The sequence below is a fragment of the Rhinolophus sinicus genome, chromosome 14, assembly GCF_057876585.1.
Source record: "Rhinolophus sinicus isolate RSI-liver-muscle chromosome 14, RSI-T2T, whole genome shotgun sequence".
Classification (NCBI taxonomy): domain Eukaryota; kingdom Metazoa; phylum Chordata; class Mammalia; order Chiroptera; family Rhinolophidae; genus Rhinolophus; species Rhinolophus sinicus.
The window spans coordinates 69,804,109-69,822,223 of record NC_142514.1 but is presented as its reverse complement, the minus strand read 5'-3'; the positions used below and the strand labels follow the sequence as shown (position 1 = coordinate 69,822,223).

Genomic DNA, 18,115 nt, shown 5'->3' with positions numbered 1-18,115 from the left:
TCATAAAATTATAACTTGAATTGCCCTTATTTATTCACGTAGTTGTAGTGAATTTATAAAAATACTGATAGACTTTATGTTCCAGTTAGATGTTTTGTTATATTTTAGTATTCCTAGTGTCAAACTGGGTATCACACCACTGTGAGAGAGTATAGAGAGAAGTTTTGAGTTCAGGCCAGTTGACTGTTTCTCTTAATTTCCTTCTTTTTCTCTGTCTCAGGAGTCTTAGGGAGAAAAGTCCCATTACCACCCCTCAAGCAGCAGTTAAGTATGAATGCTTCTAAGATTAATTTTAGAACTATTGGCTGCCCTTGTGGAAAAGGTGAAAAGTATATATGACTTTTCCTAGTCTAAAGGAGCTAATTAGAAAACTCTGTATTTTTATTTCCTAATAAATATTTGTCTATCCAACTTAATTTGTATCATTAAGAAATTGCATCTGAGTTTTACATGTATGTATCAATTTTCCTAAACATTAAAGGAATTACTCAAAACTCCTAAAAATAATCAGTTTTGTATATATTTTATTTTAAATTTTAAAAACCTTTATATATTTGAACACTATAATTCAACATAATTATTTTAATATTCTTCCAAAAGAACATTCATAATTCATACTCTAATTTGGGTTAAATGAATCACTACTCAGTTTTATCTTTTGAAGTGTTTTCCAAACAGGACTTTGCTCAATGATGTATGCCTTAGTTGTTATCATTCTGCAGCAGATGCTATCTATGTGTGGTTTGGCAGTGATCTGGAAGAAGATACAAACATGCAACATCATTTATAGAAACGGTATTTTTACGGGGTCACATAAAAAAATACCTAACTTTCAATTACTCAACTAGTATCAATCACCTTCTGTGTGCTAAATACTACGTATGACTTATTAGATTAACAGATACCTATCGTCTTAAAGAATTTCAAACATGCATACCAAAAAGTAGAATACTGTTAAGAACTACTTTAATGGAGATCTGTTCGAAGTGTAAGAGTAAGGAACACCTAACGGCCTAGGCGAGTTGGGGGCACAGTTCACAAAGGATGATAAGCATGAAAAGAAAGGAGACAACTGGTGGACAGCATTCTATCAAATAGTATGTTTGCACTCTGACAGTTCATGACTACAACATGACCAATATTTATACTTTAGAATTTAAAGGAAGATTTAAGTAACCAATAGGGCCAACACCGTACATACATGGCCAAATGCTCTTTTGGCCCAAAATGAGTCACTCTAGTAGTGGCTACCAGAAAGAGAGAAGACATGAAGGCTGAGTTCAGGCTTGGGAAAGAGTGGCATACTGAAAATAGCAACTTCTCTGAAGGGAGCAGAAGCAGAATATTTGTCAGTGTTGCTCCAGAGGGTGTGCATTTTGAAGTCAAGAACCTTAAACTGTATGACTGTGTATGTATGTGTCATTTTCCTCAGGTGACTCACCTTAGCTATGGTGCACATAAGATTAATAGCATTTACTGTGTTGTGTACTGGAAGTATCCGTAAATTACTACCCAGGAATCTGAAAAAACAATTCATAAGTTAAATACATCATATGACTTACATCTGTTAAATACATCTGTTATCTTAAGTGGAAAGAAGAGACAAATCCTTATTGTTTGTGTTTTATTTATTCATTCATACTCTGCCTTATTGAATAGAGGAATTGACACGGCTCTGTAGCCAGAACTTAAATGAAAAGTGTTCATTTTTGGTTTGTTCTTACAGGAGAATCCCGTAAATCAGCATGAACTTAGAAACTTGTCACCCTGATTCACAGAATAGCTATTTAACCTGCATTATATAAAATATGACAGGTTAACCTTACAAAGTTTATCTTTTGGGAAAACATAACTCACCTGCCTAAAAGAATTAAGAACTGAAGTAAACACTATAATTTAAGAAAAATAAGTCTGTAGTCCATTCTTCCATACCTCTGCTGAATCCTGAACATCAGTTTCCATTCCTCGGGCCCGTGCAGGGCAGCAGACAGAACCAAAAAACTATTTCGGTGAATGTTAATAAACTTCTCAATTTTGGCTAGAACTATTTCTTCAGTTGACATAAAGCATTCTTTAGCATCCATCAATAAAAATGCAACTCCTAGGAAAGGTGAATGTAATATAAAAAACCATTGCCATGCTAATCAAAATATTTTTGTAAACTCAGTAAAATCGAAACAGCTATGTGTCCAGGGCCCAAACCCATAAAAAGTAGAAATTACTTAACAAAATTCTTACACAACAAAATAACAGGTAGTTCTTTGAAGTGCTCTGTAAAAGGATGACTTACTCTAAATACTTAAGGAAAACAAAGTTTTGGGGACAGTAACCATTTTCTTTTTCAGACTAAGGTATTGTCCACAAATGAAGGTAGTGCCTAATTTTACTTAAAAGTTAATTTTCCACGTTACAACGATTTTTAAATGCTGAACATCAACTAAAGAAAGGTAGTCTTAAGCAAGCCTTCAATTTTTTCTTGGAGAACCTTTGTACCATAAACTTTTATATAAAATACACTCAGTAAACATAGCTAGGATTTCTGAAACAGTATCAGGCCTATAAGAATGGTCCAGAAGGGAAACTTGATCTAATTAGCTCTGTAAAAAATGATAAAATTAGTTCTTTAAAAGACATAATCTAAGGAAATTGTGTTTATATGCTAATTGAGGAACTTGGGTAATTTAAATAACCTCTCTGAACGTAAATTGCTTCATCTGTAAGATTGGAGTAATAATTCTTTGATAAGTTTGTTGAAAGTATTAAAGATAATGTATAAAAAGTCAAAGTACATGGTAGTTGTTCACCAAAAATATTTACTTCTCCCTAGAGGGCTCTCTATTCTGCCAGGAATGATGAGCTTGAGGTTGGACCACTTTCAGCCTGGAGGTCTTCTACTCGTATTTCTAGGAGTTTTTGAAAGTGCCTGCCTTCCAAAACCTCTGCTACAGTACAGATCTAGTTGCAACCCTCCTGATAAATTCCTTCATTTCCCCCTTTTAACCACTTCTATCACTTCCCAAGCACAAGTGGAGCTGCCCCCTTCCCATGTCCCCAGCCTTCTCATATCCTAATCTAACTCCATGCCGTACTTTGCCCGAGTCAGTCGTACAGTATTATGATTTCGGGAACATCTGCCCCCATTTGATTCTTTTAGTTAATATTTGTTTATATTACATTCAGCAAACTCTTGTACAAAGTCATGAAAAACGTTCTCCTATATTGTTTATGTATGTGGATTTTGACCAATATTGTGATGTTGACTTCTTTGTTAATACAGGTAATATTTTAATACAGGTATTGATTATTGGAGAGGTGGCTTAGTTCTATTTTCATACCAGTTCCAAAGCAAGTAGTTTTTAACGATCCTCTACCAGACTCCACTGGTTCAGCTTTAGTTCAACAATTGTAATCTTAAAAAGGGATATATTTTGTAATTGGCCATATGTACTGCTTTTACAGCAGTAACAAAATTTTATACATTTACCTCTCCCAGAAGATAATACTTAAGCTTATTATGTGGTTAATGAACTACCAAATTATTAGAACTTATACTCACATATTTTATAGGAATCTTAAATCAAAGCAATTAGCAAATGTACTGTACCAGTAACAGAAAATACAATTGATCCATTTTCCACTGAATCTGAATATCGAACCTTGTGGCTTCGATTTTCTAGGACAGTTGCAACTTCACAATTCTTTAAAAAAAAGTTCAGAAATACAAACTTAAGACATTTAGAATAGTTTTTTTAAATTAAAGCTAATAAAATAAGTTTAATAGTTTATTTTATAACTATACCACTTAAAGACTTGATCATCAAAAGAGACATTAAGCATGCGTTCTATGGAGGGAAAAAAAAAAGCAAAAAATTTTAGTTCTGCTTAAACACCAACTGTAGGTTTGGAAATGAGTTGTGTACTAGTTATGTTACTTAGGAACAGAAATTAAGGACAGAATTAAAGAACTAAACTAAATACTAGAGCAAATGCAAACTTTTTAAAAAACAACTTGGAGATAGAGTCTAACATGCATTAACGTATAACTGGGAGGTGGGTGGTGATGTGTTTCTTAGATGACTGACAGAGCCATGAAATACCAGACAGTATACCATGAGGAGACACCAATTCTCCAGTTCATCTGTTTACATTACAGTTACTTTTAATATGTTTTAAGCCTTAGGTAAGTCAGAAAACATGTATGAAGACAGCAACCAAACTTTTGGTTTAAATGCTAACCATTTCAAAAGTCATCTCATTTCCTATTCTACCAAGTAATTAGATCATAGTACCCAAGACACTAAAATATAAGCGGTTAATAGTGTTTCCTGATTGGACAAAAACTCAAGCTTGTTATTCTCCAAGTAGACAATCCCTTAGGTATATTTATTTTATTTTATATTTTTTCTCAGATCATGTATATTTTAAATACACAGGCTGGAATTAGGTATAAAATACACACTTCCTTTCCTTCCCAATGGCACAGGATCTGTGCCATTCAAACAGATCCTGACCTAGAGTTCAACTATGACACTTCCCATGAGTTTCTCTTACTGTTTTAAAATTATACATTGCTTCCAGCGACGGCAAACTAAGTAATTTAGGCCAACCCTCCTGCTGAAGGCAACTGGAAAAGCTGGACAATTTTTTAAATCTGCATGAATACATCAGAGAGCTAGCAGAATAGTGAAAATTTACAAGACCAAGATCTATACAGAAATTCGAAGACATCAGACCAGCATTTAGGCCATTTTTTCCCCCGAGGGCATCTGCCAATTCAGAAAAAGACAGATGAGAGGCAGAATAGAGCTTTTGACAAAAGTAGAACAGCTCTCACGGGGACTGCAGCTTACCTTCAAATCACTTCAATCCCTGAAATTGTATTAAAGTGATACTGTATTTCTAGTGCTCCCTGGCACCTTACAGAAGCACTCCCCAGAGCAACCTTTCTCAAGCAGGTCTCCTCATTTGAACTACACAACCAAGAAAATGATTTGGGTAACTATTTTCTTAATTCTCCTACAATTAGTACCATTCTAGATGCATAGGAGATAAGTTCATTTATTACATACAATAGACACCTTAAGGCTTGGGTTGCCAGATGAACAAATAAAAATACAGAACACCCAGTTAAATTTGAATTTCAGATAAACATAATTTTTTAGCATAAGTATGTCCCATGCAATATTTGGGGTATACTTACTAAATTCATTGTTTATGTAAAACTGAAATTTGAGTGTCCTGTATTTTATCTGGCAACCCTCTGGCATCCAGGGTTTAAGTCTCTTGCAGAATAAGACTTCTCTAGAGTAACAGAACACTATTTTAGGCCTCAAATTATTTCTAGAAACAATTTTTCAAATATAAGTTGCAACACACAATAAAAAGTAATCAGACATACAAAGAGACAAGGTTGAATGAAAGAAACATCAGGACACAGAAGTAGACTCACAAGGGATACATAGAGTGCAGATGTCAGATATATACCTTAAAATAGCTGTTTACTATTTTCAAGAAGATAAAAGACAAGGTTGAGAATTTTGGCAAAGAACCAGAAACTATATAAAAAGATGTGACAGATGCAAAAGAGTCAGGAAAGCTTCGTAAAATTTGAGTCAAATCTTTGCAGTGGAAAGCAGTTTATTAAGCAGACAAGTGAAGGAAGAAGACAAAGGTGAGAACAACATGGACAGAAAGAATAACATAGGCAAAGGCATTCAGACCTGAAAGTGATTCTTATACGGTAAGTGTGTAAGGTGTATATGAGTCAATTTGGGGACAATGTCAGGAGTAACTGCTGACAGATCGTGAGGACCCATGTATCCCTGCTAATGAATTTCAATCCTATCTTATCGGGGGAGCCAACTAAAAAAATTACGATAAAAATAATAAAAGAAAATAATGATAAAATTAGAAAGTATTGGGGCCGGCCCGGTGGCTCAGGCGGTTAGAGCTCCATGTTCCTAACTCCGAAGGCTGCCGGTTCGATTCCCACATGGGCCAGTGGGCTCTCAACCACAAGGTTGCCAGTTCAATTCCTCGAGTTCTGCAAGGGATGGTGGGCAGCGCCCCCTGCAACTAAGATTGAACACGGCACCATGAGCTGAGCTGCCTCCCGGATGGCTCAGTTGGTTGGAGCGCATCCTCTCAACCACAAGGTTGCCAGTTCGATTCCTCAACTCCCGCAAGGAATGGTGGGCTGCGCCCCCTGCAACTAGCAACGGCAACTGGACCTGGAGCTGAGCTGCACCCTCCACAACTAAGACTGAAAGGACAACAACTTGAAGCTAAACAGCACCCTCCACAACTAAGACTGAAAGGACAACTTGACTTGGAAAAAAGTCCTGGAAGTACACACTGTTCCCCAATAAAAGTCTTGTTCCCCTTTCCCAATAAAATCTTTAAAAAAAAATTTTTTTTTTAAATGAGAAAGTATTGAATCAAGAGAAAATAGGTAAGTCGAAGAGTTAATTTTTCAAAATAACTAAGAGCTAAGACTAGATTTTCCAAAGTATGTGTCATGGAATATTAGCCCCATAAGATATTAAAATATGTTCCTTATTCAAATAAGATTGAGAAGCACTAAATACTGTTTCATCTCCTTTGGGGAAATAACAATGCATTTGATCCATTATAGGCTCTGAAGAGTAGTGCAGTAAAAAAACTTTTGTAACTTTTTTGTACCAGCACTACAAATAAAAGCCATTACAATACTTCTTTCTACATATGTAACATCTATGAATAATCTGTAAAACTAGTGCTCTATCTAGTAAATCTATTCATAAGGAAGGAAATATAAATAAAAATAGAAATTAAAACAGGCACTTAACTGATACAGAGTTTATTAGAAAATTAAGAGTGCCAACATGAAATTTTAAATCACAGAAATGGCGATTTCACAAAATTCAACTCCCTTCCTCCCTCCTTCTCTTTTTTAACCTGTCTTTTTTAAAAAGCCTTTAAAAATGTGAAAACCATTCTTAACTCACTGGCTGGGCAAAAATAGGCCGTGGGCCAGGCCACAGGCCATAGTTTGCTGATTTTCTGGCCAGAAGAATAAATATGTTTAAAAAAAACATAAGCATAATATGGAAGGAATATTCCTTACCAGGTTTTAAGATATGTCACAAAACTACAATGAATTGAAAAGTGTGATAATGATTCAATATTTAATACACAAATTGAACAGAACAGAATCAGACTCAAGACTATATGATTTGTAATGATGATTTGTATGTGATCATGTACATATATGTGTAACATATATTTAAGCTGAGATATAAAATATTTTATAAAAATAAGCTATTTCAAAAATCTTAAAAGAAAAAACACTGTTGAATTTGCTATATAATAAAAACAAATGTCTTAATTCCTTAAGATTAACTAGAAATAATAATTTGTAACCTACATCATAAAATGATATTGAAAGGCAAAAAACCTGAGAAAATTTGTAATAAATATTATAACAAATGTATATTATTTTTAATATTTCGAAAGAATAAAAACTTAGTTTTTATGCCAATAGAAAAAAGGAAAGATACAATTATAGAACAAATTAAAATAATGAATATATATGAAAAATGTTTACTCCCCCTTGTCATCAAGTAAATATAAAACACAAGCTATCAAACTAGTAAAGGTTTTCATATGATAATATATAGAATTGGCAAGCTTGAGGGTAAGTTGACCCTCTTATGTATGTACTGCTGATAGCAGTATAAATAACAACATTCTGGAAGATAACTTGACAATACATATCAAAAGTTTTAAAATGTGCATGCCTCTTTTTTCAATCCAATTATTCTACTTCTAAAATTTTTTCTAAAACAATAATTCACAAGAAAAAGATTTATGTGTACAAATAGCATATAAACCACCATTTAAATTATTAAATAATAGGAACTATTGGAATAAAAGTGACCGTGTCCCCTTCTTTCTTTGGAAAGTACACAAAGGCAGAGAGGAGAATGAGAAACAAAAGCAAATTTTATATTTGACGAAACTCAGAGACATGTGTAACCCCAAACAAAACACATGAAAAAGAATAGTCTCTACATTTTTGAAAGCTATGTCTGATAATGTTGGCTCCTCCAGGGAAAGAACATTTCCTCTATATAAGAACTTGACAAATGACACCAATTCACAGATTCACGAATCCTCAAAAAATAAAAAGAAGTTCATACATTAAACCATTGAGTGCCAAAATTGGAAAAGCAGTCAGAAGAAAGATAAGCCAAGGAGGTGACAATTAAATTGACTGCTCCTCCCTATGCCACTAAGACTAGACAGATCTGTTTCTCTTTTTCTCTCAAAAAACCTTAAGTAATGTTTATGTGTGTATGTGATACTGTTTCTGGAATTCCTTAAGAACAGGCTTAGAGAGAAAAAAAGGACTTTAGAAAATTTCCAACCTTCAAATATTTAGAGAAGTAGGATGTTGAAAATGGATGCAGTAAAGTTTATAACTTATCTTTAAAATACATTTCGCTTATGTAATTACTGATCCACACAACTTTGGATAATCAATCAAGCTAAGGATCTTTAAAACTATTGCTCTACTGCTTTTAATTTTTAATTTAAAGATCAGTAGCCCAAATGCCTCTTTACCTTAAGAGATGAGCTAATAATAATGGTGGTCATCCATTTTATATTTTCTTTTCCAGCACTTTCAGCCATCTGTCTGTCTTTGGATCAACTCAGCTTCTAATGCTGCCACAATCTGAGAAAAATAAGAACAAAAAGAACACACAGAAATGTTTTATAAATGTGTAAATTAAAGATAGAAATAAAACGATGATAATGGAGACACTCTAAAGAATATTTGAAAGTCAAAATTTGACACTGAAAAAGTATCTGTCTTGTAAAGTAAGCCTATTCAATACTAAGCTTCCTATTAACAATTATTAAAAGCAATGGTTTCCATTTCAGAGCACTAACTTAAAGAAAAAAGATTTGTGTCAAGAACTATGAAAGGTCTACTTACAAGCTAGCCTAGCTCTCCTTCTTGGAAAGCGAAATAGTTTGCCTGCCAAAGTTTCATGGATACAGCAAAAAACATAAGACTTGAATTAGAGAGAAAGGACAGTTTTTTTTACTCACAGCAATAAGAGTATCATCATTTACTTGTGGAAGTTCCCCAAGACCAATTCCCACAGAGTGATGGGACAAGGCTAGGTAATAGCCCACACAGTGGGTTGTATCAGAGAAAAGAAACCCTGAACACAGGATTTTTATAATGGGTTGCAAGCAAATCTACCCTCTGCTCTAGAGGGAAATTCTATCTCTAACTTATAAAGTTTTTACTATATAAACGTCCTTGAAAAGATAGTTTAGGAGGAGGGCCAGGATATTTGCGTTTTTAACAAGTACATTAATGATGCCATGGATGCTGGTCTGGGAACCATACTTGAAGACCCACTGCGCTAAGACAAGGAAGAGCATTCTAGGCAACAATAACAACACAACAAGTACTGTACATTGGCACCCAGATAATAAAAGAAAATGGTGTAATAAGAGAATTTCAAAAAGTTCGGTGCACTAAAGTGTAAGGTATACATGTCCGAGATTGGTGAGGAAAAAGGTAAAAACTAATTACTATAAATCTAGTAGTATAAAATGGAATTTCATTGTGGTTTAAATAGGCCCTTTCCTGCTCTTTATTGAGACTGAACACCCTTAAGCCATGTTTCCACTTCTGTGAAATGCTTATGTATTTGTGCACATTTTTTCTTTTTATCATTCATCTGTAGGATTTCGTTATATGTTCTGGATATCAATTTTTATCAGCTATGTGTTTTTTCTCCCAGTTTGGACCTGTCTTTTCCCCTTCTTTATGGTAATATTTGATAAACTCAAGTTTAAATTTTCAATATTGTCAAATTTATCACTCTTTTCATTTATGGTTAGTGCTTTTTGTTTCTTATTCAAGAAATCCTTCCCTACCTCAAAGTCACAGATAGTCTCATTCTCTTCCATTGTCTTCTAAAGTTTTAGCTTGGCGTTTCAAATGTTAAGTCTTTAATCCACTGAATTTTTGTATATTCTGAAGTAGGGAACCAATTTCATTTTTTTTTAAGTATGGCTATCTAGTGCTCACTTCGGCAGCACACATACTAAAAATGTAGCTATCTAGTTGTCCCAACACTAATTATTCAGTATTTCTTCCTCCCCCTGGTCATTTGCAATGCCACCTTAGTCATACATTGTTTCCAAATGTGCATAGGTCTGTTTCTGGGTTCTCTATTCTTTTGTTTTGAATTTGGAGTTCTCTATTGTATTCCATTGTTCAGTTTAATTATTCTTACTGAATAATTACATTAAATGTGAATGGGTGAAATGTTCCAGTAAAAGCAAAATCTGACTATATGCTGTCTTTAGATTCAAGGATATATATATATATATATATAAAGTAATAGAACAGAAAAAGATACACCATGCAAACAGTAACCATAAGAGAGCTGGAGTGGCTATATTAATTTTAAAAATAGACTTTAAGCTAAGAAATATCACTAGAGACAGATAGATACTTTATAATGATGAAAGGGTCAATACTTCAGAAATATATAACAATTAAAAATGTATATCCACCTAACAGAGATCCAAAATACATGAAACAAGTCATATAAACTATGTCCTCTAACCACAACAGAATTAAATTAAAAATCAATATAAAGAAAAAAATTGGGGAAATTCCCAAATACTTGGAAATTAAAAACACACTTATATGTAACTCACGAATCAAAGAAATCACAATGGAAATTAGACAATACTTTGAATTGAATGAAAACAAAAACACAACATTTATGGGATATAGGTAAAGCAGTACTTAGAAATTTATAGCTTTAAAAGACTAAATTATAAAAGAAGAAGGATCTCCAATTAGTACCTTACTTCACTTTTAAAAAAAACCCTAGTAGAACAAATTAAACCCAAAGCAATTAAAAAGAAGTAACAAAGATTTAAGCAGAAATCAATGAAATAAACAGAAAAAAATACAGAAAATTCATGAAATAAAAAGTTGGTTCTTTGAAAAGATCAACAAAATTGACATTTAACTACACTAAGAAAAAAAAGAGGATATAAACTACCAAATCTGGACTGAAAGGATAATCTTTGCTGACCTTTCAGAGTGAAAAAGATTATAAGGCAATACTATAAGCAACTTTGTGCCAACAAGATTTGATTACTTAGAAGAAATGGACACTTTTCTAAGAAAGACACAAAGTATTGGTAGTGAAGAACTAGAAATGAGAAAATAGAAATCTAAATAGGTTTATTAACAAGTAAAGAAATCAAATTAGTAGTTAAAAATCTTCCCACCAAGAAAAGCCAAGACCCAGATGGCTTCACTAGTGAATCCTATCAAATAATTATTTCAGAAAATAGAGGAGAAGGGAACAGTTTCCAACTCATTTTTTGAGGCTAATATTCCAAAGGTCATATACACCTACAGTGTGAAAGTGAATGGGCTCACTTTGGGTAATATAGATGTGTTAACTACATTGTCCTCCAATCCATGGACACAAGATGTCTTTCCATTTATTTGTGTCTTCTATTTCTTTCATCAATGTTTTGTAGTTTTCAGTATACAAGTCTTTCATCTCCTTACTTAAGTAAGGAGTGGCTGGAGTGGCTATATTAATTTAAAAAATAGACTTTAAGCTAAGAAATATCACTAGAGAGCATTCTTTTTGATGCTATTGTAAATGGGATATTTTTCTAATTTCCTTTTCATATAGCTCATTGTTAGTATATAGAAATACAACTAATTTTGGTATGTTGATTTTGTATCTTGCAACTTTACTGAACTTGTTAGTTCTAAGTTTTGGGGTTGTTTTTTTTAATGGGGTCTTTAGGGTTTTCTATATATGAGATCATGTCTACACATACGGACAATTTTACTTTCCATTTTGATGCCTTTTATTTTTTTGTCTTGCCTAACTGATCTAGCTAGGACTTCCAATACTATGTTGAATAGAAATGGCCATTTAGCTTAAAACGCAAACACATTTTACAGTTCTATAAAAATTCTTTCTTTATAGCCTCATTCTATAAGCTTTTTATGTTTTAAAACGTTTTATTTTTATTTTACTTTTCAAACTTTTTTGTTAAAAAACGAAGACAAAAAATCACTGGAAGGGGTGTTCTGAGACCCAGTTTCCAACATCTGTATGTGTTTCGGGGGTAGTTTCTCACATACCACCAAGCAATTCTTGGACCCAGCGCCAGCAGAGTCTGAGAATTCAACCCAATTCTGACACTATCTACCCAGAGATAACATCAGAATCCACAGGTTAAGGGTTCAGACCTGTAAGACTGCCCACCCCCCCTTCCTTCACCCAGTTCCTTATCTTTCAGTTTTTCACCTTTGAGTATGACATTGTCTGGGGGCTTGTTTACATCACCTTTATTATACAGTCATACACTGTATAACATTTTGGTCAACAACAGACTGCATATATGATGGTGGACCCATTATAATGGAGCTGAAAAACTCCTAGTGACATCATAACCATCCTATGGTCTTGCAGCCATAGCACAAAGGTTGCAAAAATCAACAAAGCTGTGGTTGAGAGGGCAAATAACTTTAGCTTGGGTGTTGGATGAAAATGACTTGAGCTCCTAGAGGTGGTTCCTGAGGAACTGACTTAATGAGAAGTTGTAAGAACAGGAATACATAGCTAAAGAAAATGCAAGAGGAAAGGAACCTGCAAGAGAAGAAAAAGAAGAACCCCCAGAAAATTCAGTGAAGAGTTTAGCAGCTTTTACAGACCTCAACAAGCCCCTTAAAAAGTTTGAAAACATGGACCCCAACACGAAAGTGTTTTCATTGAGAGGAATGTTCACGGTTCATTATTTGCTTACAAGCAAATCCAGGATGAAAAAAAAAAAGAAGAAAATTAAGCAAACCACAATGGATGTATTTCTGAAGAGTGACATCTCCTCAAGAAGAGCCTCAGGTCCTTCAGGAGATATTCCAGAAAAGGGCATTGTTATCATAGGAGAGGACAGCTTCATGTGTGTAGTTGCCCTTGAAGACCTTCCAGTGGGACAAGATACGGACATGGAAGACAGTGATATTGATGATCCTGATTCTGCGTAGGCTGAGGCTAGTGTGTGTTTGTGATACTGTGGTTTATAATAAAAAATACATATTTGGTGTTAATACCATTTCTAGCATAAAGCTCCTAAAACTTCTGGAATTTCCTAAGTGTTGAGAGTGATAAAGACAGGTGTCTTTTGTTATGTTAATGAAATGACTTTTTAGAAAGCATCTAAGGATGGGGGCTGGTCACCAGGAGATCCAAAGATGTGATTCGATGGGTTGGAACTTTCAGTCCTATCCCCGAAACCTCTGAGGAGTGCTGGAAGTTGAATCAATTGCCAATGGCCAATGATGTAATCAACCATGACTATGTAATAAAGCCTCCATAAAAACCTTTTAAAAGGACAGCGTTCAGAGAGCTTCGTGGTTGGTAAACACTTGGAGGTGCTGGGAGAGTGGCACACCTGGAGAGGGCATGAAAGCTCCACGCCCTTTCCCACATAACTTGCCCCATACATCTCTTTCATCTGGCTGTTCCTGAGTTATATCCTTTTGTAATAAACCAGTGAGCTAGTAAGTAACATGTTTCTCTGAGTGAGCTGCCCTAGCAAATTAATCAAATCTCAGATCTATAACCAGTTGGTCAGAAGTACAGAAAACAGCCTGGGCTTGTGACTGGCATCTAAAGGAGGCAGGTGGGTAGTCTTACAGGACTGAACCCTTAACCTGTGAATTCTGATGCTATCTCCAGGTAGATATTGTCAGAATTGAGTTAAATTCTCAGACTCCTTGCTGGCATTGGGTCTAAGAATTGCTTGGTGGTATGTGAGAAAATATCCCCTCCGCCCCTCCCTACACACACATTAAAAACTGGGTCTCAGAACATCTTTTTCAGTGTGTTTTTGTCTTAGTTTTTTAACAAAAAAGTTTAACAAGTAAAAGAAAACATATATATGTATATAGATAATTTTAAAACATAAAAAGCTTATAGAATGAGGCTATAAAGAAAGAAAATATTTTTGTAGAGCTGTAAAATGTGTTTGTGTTCCAAGCTAAGTGTTATTACAAAAGAGTCAAAAAGTTTTCAAAAATTAAAAAGTTCATACAGAGTAGTAAAAAAGTTATAATAAGCTAAGGTTATTATTGAAGAAGTATCTTTTTTATATATACAAATTTGGTGTAGTCTTAGTATGCAGTATTGTACAGTAATGTCCTAGGCTTCACATTCACTCCCCACTCAATCACTGATTCACCCAGAGAAACTCCCAGGCCTACAAGCTTCATTCATGGTCTATACAGGTGTGCCATTTTTAAACTGTTATATCGCATTTTTACATATTTATACCGTATTTATACCTTTTCATAGACTGAACATAGTTTAATCTTCCACTCAGTGTTCCTCTCTGTTAACATGACCAACTGTATGCGCATCCATCTAGGTCTACTATTCCCACACATCTATCCCCTGTGGGATTTGAATGCCAGGGGAACCAACAGGAACCTGAAATTCTGGCTACTGGTTTTGCCTGAATTTTTTAAAAAAACTCTGTTTCTAATTCAGGCATCTTGTATCTTCTGCCAGCATCAGTTAATAGGTTAGCTTGCAAGTGGGGTAAAATCTCAGACTTCTCACAATTCTTGACAGGTATTATTTATTAAGTTGAAGATACACATAAACTATAACCCAGCAATTCCACTCCTAAGTTTATATTCAAAAGAAATACATGCAACATGTATTAGGAGACTTGTACAAGAATGTTCGTAACAGCGTTCTTCTACTTTATTCCTCACACTTTTGTTTACTTCTTTTTTTTTAATCCTACCTCTCAAGGCTAGATGTGCTGGCAGAATACAGTTGGCAACATCAGTAGGAACTCATTGTTAGCTTAATATAGATACACATGAATACATATAGAAATAGTTGTAGATATGTGTATATACATGGATTAGTATACATGCATTTAGTTATTTGCTTTGTCAGCAGAGAAGGGCCTAAAAGAAATGATCCCCTAGCCAGACTTTGGTTTCTAATACCATTCTCCAATAAAAGGAACAATGGCTCCTTGGAGAACAGTTGATTCTAGGATTGGGGCAGGAAACACACACGATGAGCCTAGGGCATTTTGTAGTGCCAGAAAGTAAGGAAGTGATTAAAAACAAAAACAAATAAAGAAAAAAACACAGTGAGGGGGTATGTCAAAAGAGTAGAGGAACCAACTGAAAGAGATCCCAATAGCCAAAGCTGGAAAAATCTGAGTAGCAAAATAAAATACTATTATCTTATAATTCAAAGTATAAAATAAATATCCGTAAGTCCATACTGATATAAATGATTGAATAAATTAATAAATGAGGGAGAAGAGATAAATCTCCTGACACCGTCTCCAGAAACGTTGGAGAAACCTGACAAATAGTATTCCAGCCAGGTGGTCAAAGTCAACATCAATAGACATAAATCATGTCAATAGTATGTACTCTTGATATGATGTAATCTTCCTTTCAATTACCCATAACCCCCGTCCCATCATGAGAAATACTCCAAAAAACTTTCAATAATAGGGTAGCCTACAAAATATCCAATGGGCACTCCACAAGGATATTTTGTCAAGGTCATCAAAACAAAGAAGGACTGAGAAATTGTCACAGCCAAAAGGAACCTAAGGAAACACTGCAATTAAATGTAATGTTGTATACTGGTTGGAATCCTAGAACAGAAAAAAGAACATTAGGCAAAAAAAAACCCAAAAACAAAACTAAGGAAATCTGAATAAACTATGGACTTTGGTTAATAATAATATAGCAATATTAGTTCGTTAACTGTAACAAACGTACCATAGTAATGTAAGATGTTAGTAGGGCAAACTAGGTATAGAGTATGTGGGAATACACTGTATTATCATCTCAATTTTTCTCTAAACCTAAGACTGTTCTAAAAAATAAAGTCTATTAAAAAAATCTTCCCTCTCCTTCAAGGCCCAGTAGAGAACCTGTCTCCTGCAAGAAACTATCCCTGATCCCCTCAAACTAAATGAGACCTCTCCTTCCTCAGAATGCACCTTACAACACCTCTGTTGAGCAATTACCATATTTGGCCCAACAAAATTATTTATAAACATATTTCATTTCCCCTGAATCACAAGCTTTTAAACATCAAATACATTTATATTCTCCATGGTACTGAATACAAAATTAGTTCAAAGTAAAATTTAGAAATCAAATGATCCAAATGGAAGTCACTTTCAGTGATGGTGAGTTAATATCTCCTAAGGCGGTTTCATTCTCCTTTTGAACAACTCCAGTAATTAGAAAGTTCTTCCCGCTGCGTTGAAACCAGCTGCTCTATAATTTCCTCATTTATTGCATGAATGAATGAATGAATGACAAGTTAACTAGCTCTATGAGAGCAAGGACACCTTCTGTTTTATCTAATAACTACTATATCTCCAACACCTGGTGCACAGCAGACACTCAACAAATACGTATTTGTTTTTTAATGTCTTACTAGCTAGCTGGAAGAAGAGCTGCAATTTTTATTTCCCCCTATGCAACTTAATACACTGTCTAGCTAACGACAACCCACCTGAAAATACACCCACATAATATATAGCCTTTTAAATCCTTACACTCTTATATGTAGGTTTTATAAACAAATTTAACCAATTTAACTACAGTTAAGGGAGGTTAAGTAATTTTGTGCACTAATAATTGACAAAGTAATTGGGGGCAGTAGATCCCCAAGAGTGTACCGTTAACTAAGAATGATTTGGAAAAACAGGGCTGAGGCAGCCAGGCTGCCTCAGTATCTCTAGGGAAACGCGCCTAGACCACGTCCCCAGAGCCGTGTGACTTGGAGCACATCACTTCCCCTCTAGCAGGCCTGCTCTCTCATCTGAAAATAAAAAGCTTGGACCCAATGGCTTCTTAAGCCTTTGTCAGTTCCAGGGCCCTACGTAGTACTCTGGGCTGTTACGGTTTTGTTTGTGTTTCCCAAGTTTTCAAGTTTAAATAAGTTGAACGGCGCACAATCTCCCGTAAATGGCTTCCTCCCGCCCCCCACCCCCGCTCAGTCTCCTCAGTTGTCAAACGAGAGAGGTTGGCCTGCAAGAATCTTCATGGCCCCTTCCATTCTTTACTTTTTAAGATTTATTTTTCCCTGGGGGAGGGGGAGTTACGAACAACACCAAAAGCAAATAAAATATAAATTCACCCGGTGGATGACCAGACTTCTGGAAAGGAAGCAGGTTTATAACCCCACATGAAAAATCTAAGGAAACCTCTTCCAACACAACTCCTAAAGGAAGAAAAGTGTGGGGAGGACCCTCCCTCACCCCGCCCAAATCCTGAGGTAAAGATTTGCTCTTGGCAAGTCTGAGGGAAAAACACATTGGCAGAAGAACGAACAATGATGAATGTGAAGAGTCTGGTCCTCGGCAGGATCATCCCCAAGGCGGCTGCAAACATACCTGGCGCCAACTTGGTTGCTCCCAAGCTTCCAGAACCTTCCCCGAGCAACGAGACGTGCTGCTGGCAGAGCAGAGAGGCCCAGGCGTGTTCTCCGGCCGCTCTAGCCGCCGAGCGCCTCCTCCACTCGCTGGGCTTCTGCGCAGCCGCGGACCCCGCTGTCATGGCCCCGCCCTGCATTTCCTGTTCCTCAGATAGTAAATTTGCCGGAACCTGTAAGTGGTTAAAAAAAATCAAGGGTTTTTTTTCATATTAGATTTAGTTGCCTGGAATTGTTTTTCCACCATTTTCTAAAATTTAAGCTCAATTCTTGCTCCACTAATAGTAACAGTATAAAATCAAAGTGCTCTTTTTATTATTCAAATATTCCCTTAACCTTATCTGTTAATTGTATTATTATCTGGCCAGTCCATTCGTTCTCCCACTCTCCTAGATAACTGTTTCCTAACTTCTCCTCTCTTCAAATTTCCAGCACCTCTTCCTCATCCTCACTTTCAGCTGAAGGTCTTGCTTATTGCTTAAATGAGATAAAAGCATCCAAAAGTGAACCTAGCCCACAAGGTCATCAATCCATCTACTGTCATTTGTACGTAAAGTGTGCTTTTCCTCCAA

General features: G+C 35.3%; 1 protein-coding gene across 1 annotated transcript; it reads right to left on the bottom strand.

The window, feature by feature from the left end:
• Nucleotides 1-30: 30 nt before the first annotated feature.
• On the bottom strand, nt 31-17,908 carry C14H1orf146 (chromosome 14 C1orf146 homolog). The gene is made up of 6 exons (XM_019753039.3): nt 17,506-17,908; nt 8,605-8,716; nt 3,605-3,698; nt 1,933-2,101; nt 1,442-1,520; nt 31-754 (listed from the first exon to the last, which is right to left on the bottom strand). The coding sequence occupies exons 2-6, from the start codon at nt 8,671-8,673 to the stop codon at nt 620-622; spliced, it is 546 nt and encodes a 181-aa protein (XP_019608598.1). The 5' UTR covers nt 8,674-8,716; nt 17,506-17,908; the 3' UTR covers nt 31-619.
• Between the last annotated feature and the right edge of the window lie 207 nt (nt 17,909-18,115).